Source organism: Scatophagus argus, chromosome 2, assembly GCF_020382885.2.
Source record: "Scatophagus argus isolate fScaArg1 chromosome 2, fScaArg1.pri, whole genome shotgun sequence".
NCBI classification, from domain to species: domain Eukaryota; kingdom Metazoa; phylum Chordata; class Actinopteri; family Scatophagidae; genus Scatophagus; species Scatophagus argus.
In genome coordinates, this window is record NC_058494.1 from 16,872,590 (window position 1) to 16,888,295 (window position 15,706).

The window sequence follows — 15,706 nt, forward strand, 5'->3', positions numbered from 1 at the left end:
CCACTGAGCTTAAGGGTTTTTAAAAAAACTGTAATGAAAAAATATTCCAAATTAAAGAGCAGATTGTCTCAAGAACTGTACAATTGAGACTCGTATTGCAGAACTCTTCTCCATCTCAGAAGTGTATCTTTTCATTTATGTGTCCTCTGGTTTTACTGTTTTCTACTATACAGCGATGTGGCTCTTGAGAAGAGAGTTGAATTAGCTGAAGGAGTTGAACTTTGGGTTAATTTTATCTCCAGTTCAGACTGCCTCAGAAGCAATGTGGACAACGTACATGCAAAAACTTCACTAAATGGCAACTAGCTATACAGAGGAAGAAAAACATTACAATTCTCCCTGAATTGCAATTACTCTAATAGTGGAGTTAATTAAGAGATAAATTTAAGGTTGAGGGGCCAGACATTATTTATTTTTGCTGGAACTGTTGAGTGAGCTTTGTTTTATTTTGTGCACAGAGCTGAGATCAGTAGTCATTGGACATTCAACATAACCTTGTTTTTGTGCATGTAGTTTTTCTCTGGGCTTCATTATATTTTATGGAATTGGTAAGATGTCTGAGGATTGAGTATTGGCACAAACCTTATGATGAAATATGCTTTTGATTTGTTTAATGTTATTTGTTATGTAGTAATCCATGGCTGGTTATGTGTTCATTAAAAACATAAAAGAAAACAAAATCTGCCACAGAGGGTGGCTGCTTCTGTAGAGTGCACTGTTCTCAGTTTTCTATTGGGTTTGTATCATGGGACTACACAGGTTTTAAAGTGTCGTGTTGACACTACCAGTCTTGGAAATAAACATTACTTTAACATTACTGTATCTGAAAAGTCCCCGTATTGGTCCTCAGTATGCTCCAACTGGCATGTGATATTTGTGATCAGTCATCCACAGCCTATAAGCAGGGAAGGTAAATACCTTACACCATGGTCCTTAGCACTGGTACCCTATAAAGGTTTGTACTGTTTCGTGCAAGGCTACAAGATCAATAACTGCACAATGACACAAGAGTGCTGTTTAAGAACATTAAGTCAGCTTCCAGACAAAAAGGTTCAAAGACTAGAGCGGCTGCAGCGACAACAATCTGGTCCTTATTTTTACCCACTGTTGACGTAAGGAAGACCAGATGTACGTAAATTGTATGTTTGTTGTTTCAGTGTGAACACCACAAACAATCTGCCCCGGTCATCTAAAAGCTCTTCTCTACAAGGGTGCCTGTAACACTGTAGAAAAACCCAAGAGAGCTAAGCTGGTCAAAAAAACTACTGGCAAACTTTTATCAGTACATCACAAATGAAACATAGTCCGTCTAATCAGTGGGTTAGCAAGACTGCACAGAACATTGATGGGGCACTGCTGCCACCTACAGAAGACTTAAGTCTGCTCTCTGAAGGCATCTGCCATCATTAAAAACCCATTTCATTGTCCATGTTTCATCTTATCAACCTGTATGGTTTGTAGGAGCATTTATGCCTGCACAGCTTTCTTCAGCAACATCCTTTTTCACACAGATGAACACTTCCTACAAACTTTGTGAACACCTCTGGCAACCCTTTTCTCCTGAGTCAATGTGCAATGTGAACTGTCACAGCTGCAATGTTTTATTGAGCCAAAAGCTTGTTACAGTAAATCATTCTTCAAACCATTGATCTGCTATTGTTTCTAACAGAGACCATGACGACCGCCACCTCCCCCATCCTGTTGAAATGGGACCCCAAGAGTCTTGAAATTCGCACCCTGACGGTGGAGAGGCTTCTGGAGCCGCTGGTCACACAGGTAATCCAGTTAAAGTTCTGTCATTCAGATGTCAGATGATGAGTTGCAAAATCACTGAAAAAGTTGAGAAAATAACTGGAGCACAGTGTCTTGCCTAAATTTTTCATGTTTTTTTTTTTTTTTTTATTTAATACTTGCACTAACACTATACAAGAACTAAATCCAATCTCATATTTTCTGATACCCTAACTGGTTTGTTTACAATTGATTACATTTGCAGTCTGATGGCATTAGTAGTGATGGGCTAATGACACTTGTTATAGCTCCGTATGAAAGCAAAATGGTTTAGTTTCTGGTTGCACCTTTTCTGGTCCACTTGTTACGAAGATGTTAAACTGATTTGGGTTACTGCCAAAGACTTTGGCGCATCGCCACTGACTTTGTTTGGCTTCCAAGTTGAACAGATGGCTGAACACCCTGGCTGACTGTGACAGAGTCTGTCACAAGGGTTGCATATCATGTGGATTGTTTATATTCAGATTCTGAATTTGCTTATCGAATCTGGCCCAGATCATTTCGAATCCTGGTTCAGAAGAAAAAAAAAACGCCGAAGTATGTTGTACCTCTCCAGATTAGGCTTTTGTGACCCAAGTTTCACCTTACTGGTGTAAAAGCTTTGAAAGGTTTAAGCAGTGGCTGTAGAAGTTTTCAGATCCTTTACTTAAGTAAAAGTACTGATACAACAATGTAAAAATACTCCTTTAAAAGTAAGAGCCCCATATGAAAGGTTGTTTGTAAACATATGTATTAGCAGCAATAGTATTAAAATACTAAAGTAAAAGTACTGGTTTAGTCACTCTGTCTGATACATTATTATATATGACATTGTTGTATAATTCACACTGAGGCATAAGCAGGATGTTACAGTTGTTGGTGAAGGTGAAGCTAGTTTGAACAGTCTTATAGTTTTATATATATAGGGACACCAAGTCTTTTTTATTTTATTTTTTGATATTTACTCATAGTGGATCATTGGAACATTTATTGAAATTAAATTATGTGAAAAGTTTAGAGTGAAAAAAATTAATTGCGATTAAGTTGAACTCATAGACCCTGAACTACACACTGCTCTTTGTAATATTTGAGAAGCCAACAAAGGATGAAACCACTGATTAAGCCTCTAACAGTGGTTGTATTTTAAAAGCCCAAGACATAACAACTGTATAAAACATAAAAGCATAAAATATTAATGCTGAGGTAAAATACAGTGTACTTAATTATAGCTTAAATATACTTGCTTGTACACTAACATGTACCTGTTTACTTTCCACTCTGGCATTAAGTACTGGAAGGGCTAACAAAGTAGTATGTCTCCCAATGCATAGGTTGGGGTATTAGATTGGTCAGTGTGTTTTTTATGCCACTTTATGAGTACCTGAATGTATCATCAACTGCATTATGTTGCAAGAGTGACTAATTATAATGCCTACTTATAATTACTTTTCTCAAGTAACCATCCAGATGTTTCTTCTGCTTTGGGAAATAGATTCAACTTGGTTACTTTAAGACTTTACCTACTGGCCATGACGTCACCATCTGTAGTATAGCAGAGAATGTCACATCTCCGGTGACGGCACCGACATGATCACTGAATGTACCAACAGCCTCCCACGATGGTTTGATGTTCTTTGTTTGGCTGCATTGTGTCTTTTACTGATTGTTTTTAGCCAACCCTTTTCTTTTAACCTTGTTTTGTTGAGTATTTTGCTGCTCCTGCATCAGAATACATTTTTTAACTGTACTGTGTCTTACCCCGGTTTCAATATTTCTTACCTCCCCCTGGTTGGTGTCAGAGTCTCTTTGTTGAGTTTTTGCTGGAGTGTGTTTTTTTATGGCAGTCTGCAGACAGAAAATACCTTTTGGTACACCTTGCATTTTCCTTCATATTTCCTTTTATTCACTCTTTGTCAAGCCATGTGTATTTTGCTGTGTATTTTGCTATGTATTCATGGTCAAGCCCTGCACAGATTTTAGATTTCAGCCTAAATCCACTATGGCTTAATAAGCCTTTTTCGGAAAAGACATCTTGACACATCCTAGAAGAAAAAATGTACAGGTGTAATCAATGAATTTCATGTTACTGCTTCAGTTTCAGGTTTGTGGTATTGTGCTTGCTTGTTGACTATCACAGCTTACTGGGCCTCTTGAATATAACAGGGCCAATCTTAGTGGTTTTACTCACACTTGTGACAGCTAACAACATCTTCAGCCAAAAGCCAGTATTTGAAGGGCAATTAATAATTGTCACTGTCCAATGAAATACATTAAATGTCTGGTGTCGAACTGTCTCAGCAATTTTAGGCCAGATCTGGTGAATTTACACGTGTAATGACATGCTGAGCGCTTTTGTTGGCAAACCAAAACCTAATACTGTAGTTTTCCACAATTTAGAACTAAAGACATTTGTTAGAAAGCAGTTTGCCATAAATGACCAGACTATCTTTGAACACATTCTGATGCAACTATCGCATTTCCTCAGGATGACTTAATGAAGTTGCCTCATTAGAATGACAGTGGTGCATATCCAATGTGGAAATGCTAGAGTTACTCACAGCCTGACTCAGAACCCAGACTGTTTACTTCTTGGTACCCAAGAGAATGTTTAAGCATTGATTGTAGACTTTTTTTTTTTTTTTAACCAGTTTTACTTTTTATAACTGCAATATACCTCCCTTTTATTGCCTTTCTATTGTCAACATTTTATGTGGAACAAGTGGTTACTATGGTCTCTGGGTGTATTGCACAAAAAAACTCATATAACCACTTGTTTTTTAATCATTGTGTTGTAAGTTTGAATGTTTTCAAGTCTCAAATCTTTAAACTCAACTGTTGCAAACTCAATTCCACAGTTGTAAAGAAGTCATAATGCTTGCTTCACCCAAATAAATTTAAGTTACGACAGACCAGGTTAATCATAAGTTTAGAAAATGAGAGTAACACATGAATGATTTTTATTTATTATTTTTGAAAATTGTTTCATGGTTATATGTATACCCTTGAGACACTTAAGTAAATAATGAACATGCTAAATAGAACACATCTTGAATGTCAAACAGGCAATTGATCTTATTCCTGTTATATAAAATGTGTTTGGAAGCCCTCATTCCGTATCTTACCCCATTTTGTTTTAATAGATAACATCTGCCGGCAACAGTAAAGAATCCTCCACTGTGAGGTAGTGGAGCATTCATGTGATTGAGTAAAATTGTGGCTCATTTGTGTTAAAATCCAGGATGAGTTTAAACCCTTTTTGATAATGTCAAGTCATATTGAATTCGTGTTGAAACATTTGTAGCACTCATCCAAGTTTACATCATGTGATTCTATACTTCTCATTGAATTTGCTTAAATGTCTGATAGATGCCATCCATTACACCACAGTGATGCAGGCTTTGGGGAATATCATATCAATATCAAATGAGCCAACTTAACATTAGAAAGGATTTTGAAGCCATTAGATATAACCTTTGCAAGCGTTTTATCAATTTTTTAATCCACAGAAACAGCACGGTACATGCCAGCATGTGGTGCTGCATATATTTTTACTCGTCATTTATGTGATTTTTTTTTTCTTTCTTCCTTTCAACTCATTTTGTGACTATTGTGCCACATAGACGTATGGGAGACAATAATATTAGAGCATATGAAATAAAAGCACATCAAGAGATGGCTGATTCAGAACAGAAACTGCAAACGTCTCACTCCTGATTCGTTTTCCAGAATTTTTAAGCTTGAGTTGTTGCCAGCCATCAAACAGCAGCATCCATCTCCTTATGCCTGAATAACTTTATGGCTTCAAGCTTTCACTGAACCCCAATTAATATTAGCTTGGAAGAAAACACAGAGTTGCATTTTTCAATTAGCATCATCACTCTAGTTTGATTAGTACAGGCATCAAATATCTGAACAAACTCTAATGGAATACATACTCTAATTTCAGTGGTGTTAGAACATTGAAGTCCAACTCAGTTAGTTTCCTTTCAGACTGTAATCTGTCAGCAACATGCTGTGTTATTTCTCATGACTAGTCAAAAACATGACAGGTAGATAATTGCATAATGTTAGCGGGACGAAAGGCTGATGAGCTTCCTCTGTAAACTTAGTGTGATTATTCTTAATTTCTTTGTATCGCAATTCCTGACAGCCCTTTGAGCAAATGATGAGTCTGACTACTAAACCTTTTTTTAATTTCAAAAATGATATGTCTTCCCTTGATATCCCCCTTTTTTAAAATCAACTTTTATATTTTTGAACAGTGATTCCTGAGTCATTTCTGACAGCTTCTTTTTGTGGTTTCCCTATACCTACCCTTGTGGTATTTGTCTTCCAACTGCTTTTTAGGAAATGATCTGTAGCTCCCTTCTTACAATGGTTACCTTTCTGAACTGATGGATATTAAAGTTAGTAATGGTTTATCATCTGCTCGATTGCGCAGTAACGGTAAGATGCTGCAACAAAGATGATCCTTTCCCAAAACACCCATTGGAATAAGCACATTAGCCATCTATAGAACGGCGTTATTCATCTTTTCTGCAATTGCCTTGGAAGTGTGAAGCATATTCGGATATGAACAAGCCACTTTGATTGTTTTTCCTGTCAGTTTGGATGATTCAGTGTTTTTGGGTGGAATAAAAGGTTGCCTCAGGAGGATAGACGAACAGCCTCACCCTGACGTTGCTTGAGATAGCAGGCTCATTTATCATGACCAAGCTTCTCTCACCCCTGCCAGAGTACTGTGCAACTCCATAGCTAATAATTCTGAGGGGTTTACTTTATCACTGTGTATGAAGGTAGCATGCCTCTGATATAGTAAACATTTATATACTTCAGGCGATAGCAATATTTCTGGAAAGAGTTATAGGTAAATAACCTTGAGAGGCAGGTGGAAAGAAATAGGTACTAGAAGTTAGGCTGTTTTGATTTACTACTGTCTAGACTTTGTGTATGCTGGTATGAAAAGGTAACAGCCAAGAATAGAAACCAGCTGGCCAGAATGATATGGATATGAAAGTGGAAAGGCTTTGATATATCTACAGAAAATGATGACAGAAACATTAGATTTAACTCCACTATATAGACAAAAGTATTCTGACACACCTCTTTAAAGGGCTGTTTTTCAGGCGTTGGGCTCGGCCCGTTACCTCAAGCTAAGGGAAATCTTAATGCCTCAGCATAACAAGACATTGTTATGGTTCACACTGTGCTTTCAGTTCACACCTTTGGGATGAACTGGAACAGAGACTGTGAGCCAGGCCTTTTTTGTCAAACATCAGTGGCTGATTTCACAAATTCTCTACTGCATGAATGGGCAGAAATTCACACAAAAACACTACAAAGCTATCTATGTATTTAGAATGTGGAATCATTAAAATCCCTGTTGGTGTAGTGGTCAGGTGTCCCAGTACTTTTGTCTATATAATGTAGCTTCACTCACAGGCAGATTTATTAGACATACAAACTTTTGACAACTTTGACACCGTTTTGGGCTTCTTCGGGTTCTGGGTCAGCTGCTAATGTGTCTTGTTGCTTGCCCAGCTGATGCACCAGATTTGGATTTGCACTTGTGGCAAAATGTGCTGATCTCAAAACTTGTAATTCGCACATCATGTAGTGTGTCCTCTGTAATTGTTTCACAACAGGGGTTGCTAATGAGGTTAAAAACTCTTCAATGTTAATAATCAGGGTGAAAGGTGGAAGCTTCATCATAGCTTGAATTTCTACTGTCACACACTATTTAATGAGAGGAAAGTCAGTTTTTCTGTGCCTGTCTCTTTCTCATTCACTCACGCTCACTGAATCTATTTTAATCTCCTCATTGCTTTGTATAACTTGCATACACATAAATATTGCTTTGTTTATCTGTGCTTGCTTTGCTGTATTTGTTTTATGTTTGCTTATTAGACTTCCCAGTCCAGGAATATCTGAGAAGAACAGCTATAAAAATACCATTTAGAAAAAGCAGAGGCAGCCAGCAGACTAGTCTGTAGGAGTTGTCTGTTTATTTCTTTAAAACTGGGCTTTATACGTATCCACTCAGTTTTTGTTAAGTGAAGAGCAACAGGTGCTTACAGTTAATACACTATAATAATAAACACATTTGCTGTTAAATGAACATATCAGCAACTATAACAGAAATATTCAATATGAAAGTTCTGGCTAAATATGACTGTAACTTGCTGTGTCAGTGATTTTAAAAACAGTAGTCCTATAGAAAGTCGTATTTAAGATTAAATGTTATTCCGTTCATGCTCTAATAGAAATTTTCAATTTGTTTAAAATCCGTACATGCGTCATGCTAATATATTATAAGTTATGTTATAAATTCAATGTACACTTAGCTTAAGCTACTTATTGTTCTGATTTACTCCTGTTCTTCTCTATTGAAATACCAGCACTTGTAGTATTTTTACATTGTTGTATTGGTACTTCTATAGTAATCTGGTTGCTGTTTGCAAAGACCCCAAGTGATACTGGAGAAAGATGGTTGATTGTTTAGTCTCATTCCCATGTTGTTTAATTTTTTTTTTTAGTTATTATGTTTAAATACAGGATCTGAGTACTTCTTCCTCCACTGAACTACCACACACTAAATTCATCTGTTGGTCCTGTATTTAATTTAGGAAAGCTAAAAGATGCAATAAAGAAGATACTTTACTTTATTGTTCTCAAAGCCAGTCTTGCAAACACTGTCTTTTTCTTCCATAAAGCACTCATAACTCACAATTAGTGCCTTTTGTATTGCCTTGTAATTGTAGATGTTCTTATTCAAAATGAAGCCGACTTTGAGGTAGTTCTTTAATTATTATGGAGTCGGATGCGTTAGCTAAAGTTTCATTTGCACAATTAAAGTCTTTGAATTTGAGTTTTTGTTTTGTTACGTGCATGCTAATTAGATTGGTTTTGGAGATCATCATTAGTAAAAATTAGTAAAGAGAATGTATGTAGTTTTCAGTTTTGACAAGGAGATGAAGACCATAGCGATGCTTTGTCATCTTCCAATACAAGTACACTTTCTTTACCCAACTTCAAATCCAAATCTTATTTGGTAGGATTTTCTTTTTTTCTTTTTTTTTTGCATTCCTTCCTCATGTTTAATCAGCCAGCCTTGACATACCTGGTAAACCTTAAAGAAAAAGCTTTAGCTTCTACAGGGTTAAAACATGACATGAGTACCACTTATGCAAAACAAAGTGGATTTACCCACGATCTCTCCGCCCTAATTCCTGCTCTTGGATGGGATTTCCACCATTGGGTTGTTTGGTCGTTGACATGACATTCTGCCTCCATGTGATGAAGGGAAAGCCTCACTGCTGCACTGACTGTCCGCTTTGCCAAACCAGAGAAAGCTATCAAATCATGTCCTAGTTTTGGTGTCTTCCTTACGGGATCTCTGATTGACCTGTTTGCTTTATACTTTCAAACATGGATACTTTCTTGGTGAGTACTTACGCTGACCTTGTCAGTGGAACTTGCTTTGTTTGATGAATGTTTGATGTCAGAGGTCTTCTCTTACTCTGTGTCTTAGCAGAGCTGGAGGGTGGTCTCTGCTGATTCTCATTCAGCTCCCTATAAAAGTGAATAACTGATAATTAGGGGCTACTAAATTATTGTACAGCCGCTGCAGGACTTAAGCTCTTTTTCATTGTTGCATGTGTAAAAACTAACACTGGCTTGATGATGAAGGCCATAAGTAGGAGGTGTTTTGAATGAAAGGGCGACATTTCTGAATTTGTGATTTATCAGGCGTCATAACGTGAGTCTGTCTGTGTCACTGCTTGTCAGTATTCACAAGAATTGTTGAGTAGTTGCATTTGGGGTACATGGCACAAAAATACTGTTGTTTCCTAGGTTATTAACTTGAAAGCTCTTTTACTCTTTTTTTTTTTTTTGGTATATTAGCATATTGGACTTCCCATCCTGTTAATATATGCCGGCAGGGCACCTGAAGGGCAGAGTTGTCTGTCAGCGGTGGACGATTTAACCTCCTTTGTTTTTTTGTATATCATCCAAGCCCAGTGTTTGGCTCCCAATGTTGGTTGGCACCTGACACACATACACACACGCTCTCGTCAAGGGGCTTAACATAAAGGGAGGGGAGACGACGGCAGCAAGGGGATTAAGGCTTCACGCTGCATCACTGTCATAATCCATTAAGCTAGTGGAAAAGGAGGAAGCCTGGACCTCAAACAGACACTTTTTGGGGGCAAGAAGGAGTGCTATACTTCTCCTCTGAGTTTTTATTGAAAGTATGCAACAGAATCTCTCAAAGTTAGACCATTGTTGGCACTGCTGCTTAAGTTTGGAGGGAAGTCATAATTTTAGGAATATGATGGCAGTGTTGAAATCAGTAGCGTCTCTCTCTCTCTCTCTCTCTCTCTCTCTCTCTCTCTCTCTATTTTTTTTTTTTTTTAGCAGAAAACAAAATAATTTCTGATTTTGTTTAATGACCTCTGGAACAACCTTTATGACAAACATGCCATTTTCAGATATTGTAAATTAGTGCCCGGTTCTTGGGTGCACTCAAGCATTGGACCTAGCATGCCTTGAGCCTAATTTTTGAAAGCTAAATGCTGAAAAAGAAGGAGGGCGGGAAAAAAAATGTCTTTATTTGTAGATGTGAAGTGCTTCACTCTTTGTACTCTTTTCTGTCCCTTGTTTGAAATCGATCGTATTTCTAAGAGCTTTTGAACCCTTTGAGAGGCAGCCAGGAACCCCTGCTTCTTGGCGTGCTATTCATCGGACACTTGCCACGTTACAGGAATCGATCCTTGATTTCAGTTTTGAAGGGGAAATGAACTGCGTAGCTGTTAACAAAAAAATCTAAGTATTGTTCAATCTTCCAAATTAACTTTCTTTGTTTTTATCAATTTATATTTGGTGTGATACTTACATGAGTTTTAATCTTGAGTTGATTTAGCAATCGTGAGAAATCTACCTGAACATAATACAGAATAAATCCTATTTGATGTGCCCTTGAGCAAGGCACTTAACCCCCCAATATGCTCCCCGGGCCCTTGATGCTGCCCACTGCTCCTGTGTGTGTTTCACTGCATGTAATTTGCCGGGTGTTGCATGTGTGTGTTCAACTAAGGATGGGTCAAATGCAGAAGACGAATTCAGTGTGTGTATGTAAAAATATACAGTATATACTGTCAATAAAGCTGATTCTTCTTCTTCTATCGTAAGTGTTAAACGTTAATCTAATTTGATTTAACATGCATGCACCATGGATGAAATTACATTTTTGCTCTATTCCATCTTTGGTATCATTACGTAACGGATATGACGCATTTAGTCTCCTTCACTGTAGCCTCAGTTGTTCCCCCTGCTGTGCGTGATATCGTGACATTAACTTTGTTCTCGGACTTTTCTGGTGACTCCCACACCTGCTCCCATGAGAACATTCAGCCTTTTGTCCTCAAAAAGGTCAGCAACGCCAACAAAAAAGTACTTAAAATATTTTTGCTTCATAGTGAATTTCCATCATAAAGGCATGCGAACACTGATGTCTTGTACCTCACGGGCATGAGACCTAAATGTGACTGCTTTTTTTTTTTTTTTGCCATTTGTCAGTCTTATTTTTTTTCCGAGCATTGCCTTGAAGGAACTTGTCAAGTGAATTCATTTATTTCTGTGGTTTGAAGAAAATAAAAGTGAAATATTTTATTTAGTTTTAACACTTCATAATGATGTATGGTGTAAGTGTAGTGTAGTAAAATATTATTATTAGAAATTTACTTTCAGTTTAACTTTAAATACTGTAACAGTTCATATCCATTGGTCATGTCTAGGGATGAGTAACAAAACCTTGTGTGTAATGGGCCCTGTGGCTAAATTATGAGGACCATGGTATCGTTAAGCTTATCAGTTCTAATTGTGTCACTAGAGTAATGAAAGAAAATAGATTCCCTATTTATTATTGCGGCATAAAAGTTATCTTGCACATTTTATTCCCCCAACTCCATTTCTGACTCAGACATTAGTTAATGATGCTTGTTCGCTGTTCCCAATCCAGAAGAGAGATCTCTGTTGGAGCTCTCTGCAGCTCTTTCTCACACTCTGCAGCACCGTGCAACACACACACACACACACACACACACACACACATACACACAGACTTGATTTTAGTAACAATGGCGGAGAAAACTAAACAGTCTTGACCAGAGTCGATGCCGACTGTATTCGGTGTCACAAGTGCAACAACTCTTTTGCCTGTAAGGGTGGAAACATAAGCGATGTGTCTAAACATCTGGGAAAAGTGATTCATGTACAGGCAGACAAATGCACATTTTTCGACAGCTCATAGTTCATCTCTCATTGCCACAGGTGTTTTATGTATGCTGGTGGCCTGGAGTCCACACACAACTAAATTATCCAAACATGAGCTAATGATTAAAACCAAACATGAGCCTGCTGACTGTTTTGGGTCGTCAGAGCATCTTTGGTTTCAGTTCCCTTAGTGATTTAGGAGCTGCAGGCAAACTACCACACAGTAAAAATACTGTTAAAAAAGTATTTTTTTTGGGTGAGTTATTAAAGGTATTATCAGTACATTGTACTCATATTTACTTACATTTACATCTGTTCGAGGTGGAGCTTTTAATTCTTATATAATATGGATAATGCATCATATTATATTTGTTATATTGTGAGTAAAACGTGTGCTGCTCTGTCCAGAGTTCTCTCATCTGAGATCAAATGCTCACTTTGAATTTATGAACTCACCCATTTAAAGAACTTTCTGTTAGGTTTGCAGCTGCAGCGAACCAACCCGCTTTTCTCTCTTCCATCGTTGGTCCAAGAGAAAGACAAGTCTGAAAGCCCTTCATAATGTTAACTTTAAAACACAGTGTTCTGTCCTCAGGTTTACTAAGTGCACTTAAAAGAAAATGTTTGTGAATTGTTTTCTATAAAATGAATATATGTTAAATGATATTCAGTAATGGAAAAGAAGACACTTTTTATGTAAAAAAAAGGTGAACCTTTATTTTGACACGTTCGTATGTTTATATTTTGGTAATCCCATGAGCCATCTCGGTTAGATGCATGGAGCAGAACGGTAGAAACAGATCCTTGAGCTATGCAATTGAATTCCCTCCCGAGTCTATTGTTTTTCTCACGCCCACGACAGCAATGTCTGTAAGTCTATGAGTTGCTTGTTACTTTAGTTAAGATGTATACTTGCTTTAGATGTAATCTCCATCAACACGGCTCATTCACTCGTAAATCCATGATAGCAGCCACAATAAGATGCTAATTTACGTCCGTGTTAATTAACGTTATTTTGGTTCTCTGTAAGCTTGCTGGTTTCAGTGGTATTTGCTAGCACTAAGCTGATGGAACTGTATTAGGCTGGTTTAAGCTAGCGACGTCTTAAACTTATGAGGCACATTCTTTAGTTTCTTTTCTATCTTTGTTGTTGCAATTTTACGCGCTTTTCACTGTCAGCCTGCCAAGTAAACAAAATAAAGGAGCAAGGTGCATGTGTTCCTTCCTCGTGAAAACGAATTTGGCTTGCTGTTTACTCCGTATTCACGCACTGACCAGCTAACAAACAGACCTAGCAGTACACACACTACATATGAGAAAATAAAGCATTGTTGATTCTGTACCACTATAATCTTACTCATACCCATCCCTAGCCATGACTGTCTTCTACTGCAGTGAACTGCACCTGCAGTCTGTTGTAGCGTGAATCCCTTTTGTCAGACTGCCCAGATGAGGATCTCTTGCCCAAAATATTGGCTTTATCGTACTTGTATTAGACCCAAAACACGCAGAATCTTTTAATTTCTTTCTTTGTGTTGTCTGTGAAAACAAAGACCTGTAGGATATCAGTATTTGTCACTCTCACATAATAATCAACCAGATTGCAGCTGGCCAGGGCTTTAATTGGTCTCTTTCTCTGCGTTTGTCTTCACTACATGTAATATTGGAATTGTGGCAGCTCTCTGTCACTCTCCTTTTTATACACACAGAGGTGTCAGCTAACACATACACAACCACACAGTGTTGGATGGAGGAAAGTGATGATTGTAAGTAATACTTTATTTTTACAGAGTAGTATGATAAGGATGACAGCTGTGTCGTTATGCAGAGTGCCCCCCTGTTAGCTTCTGTCTTCTCATTACCTCTGCCAGTGCCTTGGGGTCAGTACTGGATCTTGTGAAACACACTTTCATCGGTCTTCAGGCTGTATCCTCTGACACCTTTGCTTTGTCAGCATATGGTTTGGCCCAGGGTTCTGAAAAGCAGCCATGCACAGATGCTGGTTGTCCGCTCTCTCTCTCTCTCTCTCTGCTTTTTTTTACCATAGAAAAATACTAATTTCCTATGGTAGAGAACACAAATACACCTGTTTTTTGTGTGGCTTTCACAAGCACAGACTCAACTGGCTATTATGCTGTCCAGTCAAAAATCCTGGTGTTTTAGTTTTTTTTTTAGTGTGTTCTAGTTTTTCCTGGTGCTGGACAAACTATAAGGCCCCTTTTGAAATTTTTGCTCTTTGACTAAAATTTTTGAATTATACTGGATATACTGAAAATAGAGCTTTAAGAAAATGACTGCCTTTCGTTAAATGTTTTTTTTTTTGCATTCACTGCACCATTGTGTGCATTCTATACACATGAGACTGCATGATTGCACATGAGAAAAACAGTTTGAAGACTATGCCAGCTTTCATGTCATAACAGTGATATTGAGGCTAAAGTACAGCTCATACTTTCATGTGCTCTTTCTTTTATCATCAGGGACAAAAGAAATAATTAATTTATTTTAAACAAAGAAAAAGCCTCTACACTCTGACATTTCAAAACCTTCACACATTAAATGTTGAATGTAGAAGCTTTTCTCTTTTTAGTTTGACAAGTTTTCAGTTACTTTTAAAACACCAATTTGGGGGCCTGGGGCTGAGGAGGTAGAGCGTTCCTTCATCAGTCGCACGGTCAGTGGTTCAACCCTCGGGCCCAGCAGTCTACATGTCAAAGTGTCCTGCACTGTAATTTGCTCCTGATGGCTCCTCCATTGGTGTGTGAGTGTTCCCGGGAATGGTTATGCCTCCTGATGAGCAGATTGCACCTTAAATGGTAGTCTGTGGCACCAATGCAGGCTATATAGTCCATTTACTAATTATATCCATAATATGAGAAAGATTGAAAAGTATAGATTAATGACCTGAGAGCTGTTGGAGCAGCAGAGAAGAGTCCAAGGCCAGTACTGTATGCCTTGTAACGTCTCCTAATCTGTGAACGTTTACTCACAACTTCTGTATCCATGTGGTTTTCAAAGGACTCTGACTGCAAGGCAGCAGGGGTCTTGCCTCCCCTGTTCTATCGTATGTGTGTAAGATTGAGACAGGGAGGAAGAAGATGAAAGGGAAAGAGCCAGACAGATAATCTGAGATTCTGATTGTCTGCATATTTGACTGGGAGCAAGATCAGCACAGATTTAATCTAAATTAGACTGAATAACCAAGAAATGTGCCCCTGTTTCTCTACCATCCCTATATGCATGTGTGAGTTTTCTTTTCTTTTTTCACTTTCCTACTGATAGATATCCCCTGTGACCTGTAAAACAGGGTTAACTTATTATTTTACAGAATTGAAATTACCACAAAACAATCCCCTTAACATGAATAATTTACTCTCTGAGCTCATCTAGTGCTCTACAGCTCTCCTTACAGTTTTATCTCAATTCTGTCTCACTGCTTAGTTTTGTATTTACTTAGAGGCAGAGTTGATATTCAGTATAAAACTTTGGCTCCCTGTCCTCCATCTTTGGGTAATTCTGGGGGAAATTGCATCACTTTGGTTGCCTGGACTTGAACAGAATAATTAGTTCCTAGTTGTTTGGTAAATAATTAATCTTTGCACTGTGTGGAGTAAATTATTAAAAGTAACTCTGGATATAAAATCCTGTCAGTTTGTATAGA

At 37.8% G+C, this 15,706-nt stretch overlaps 1 protein-coding gene across 4 annotated transcripts in view; it reads left to right on the forward strand.

Moving 5' to 3' along the window:
- The window catches only part of ctnna2 (catenin (cadherin-associated protein), alpha 2), a 288,411-nt gene that overhangs the window by 20,535 nt on the left and 252,170 nt on the right, over positions 1 to 15,706 (forward strand). For all 4 annotated transcript variants that reach the window (XM_046414554.1, XM_046414573.1, XM_046414564.1 and 1 more), the window contains exon 2: positions 1,670 to 1,776. In XM_046414554.1, the coding sequence (XP_046270510.1) occupies positions 1,675 to 1,776 (102 nt within the window). In that variant the 5' untranslated portion in view covers positions 1,670 to 1,674. The remainder of the gene's footprint in view (positions 1 to 1,669; positions 1,777 to 15,706) is intronic.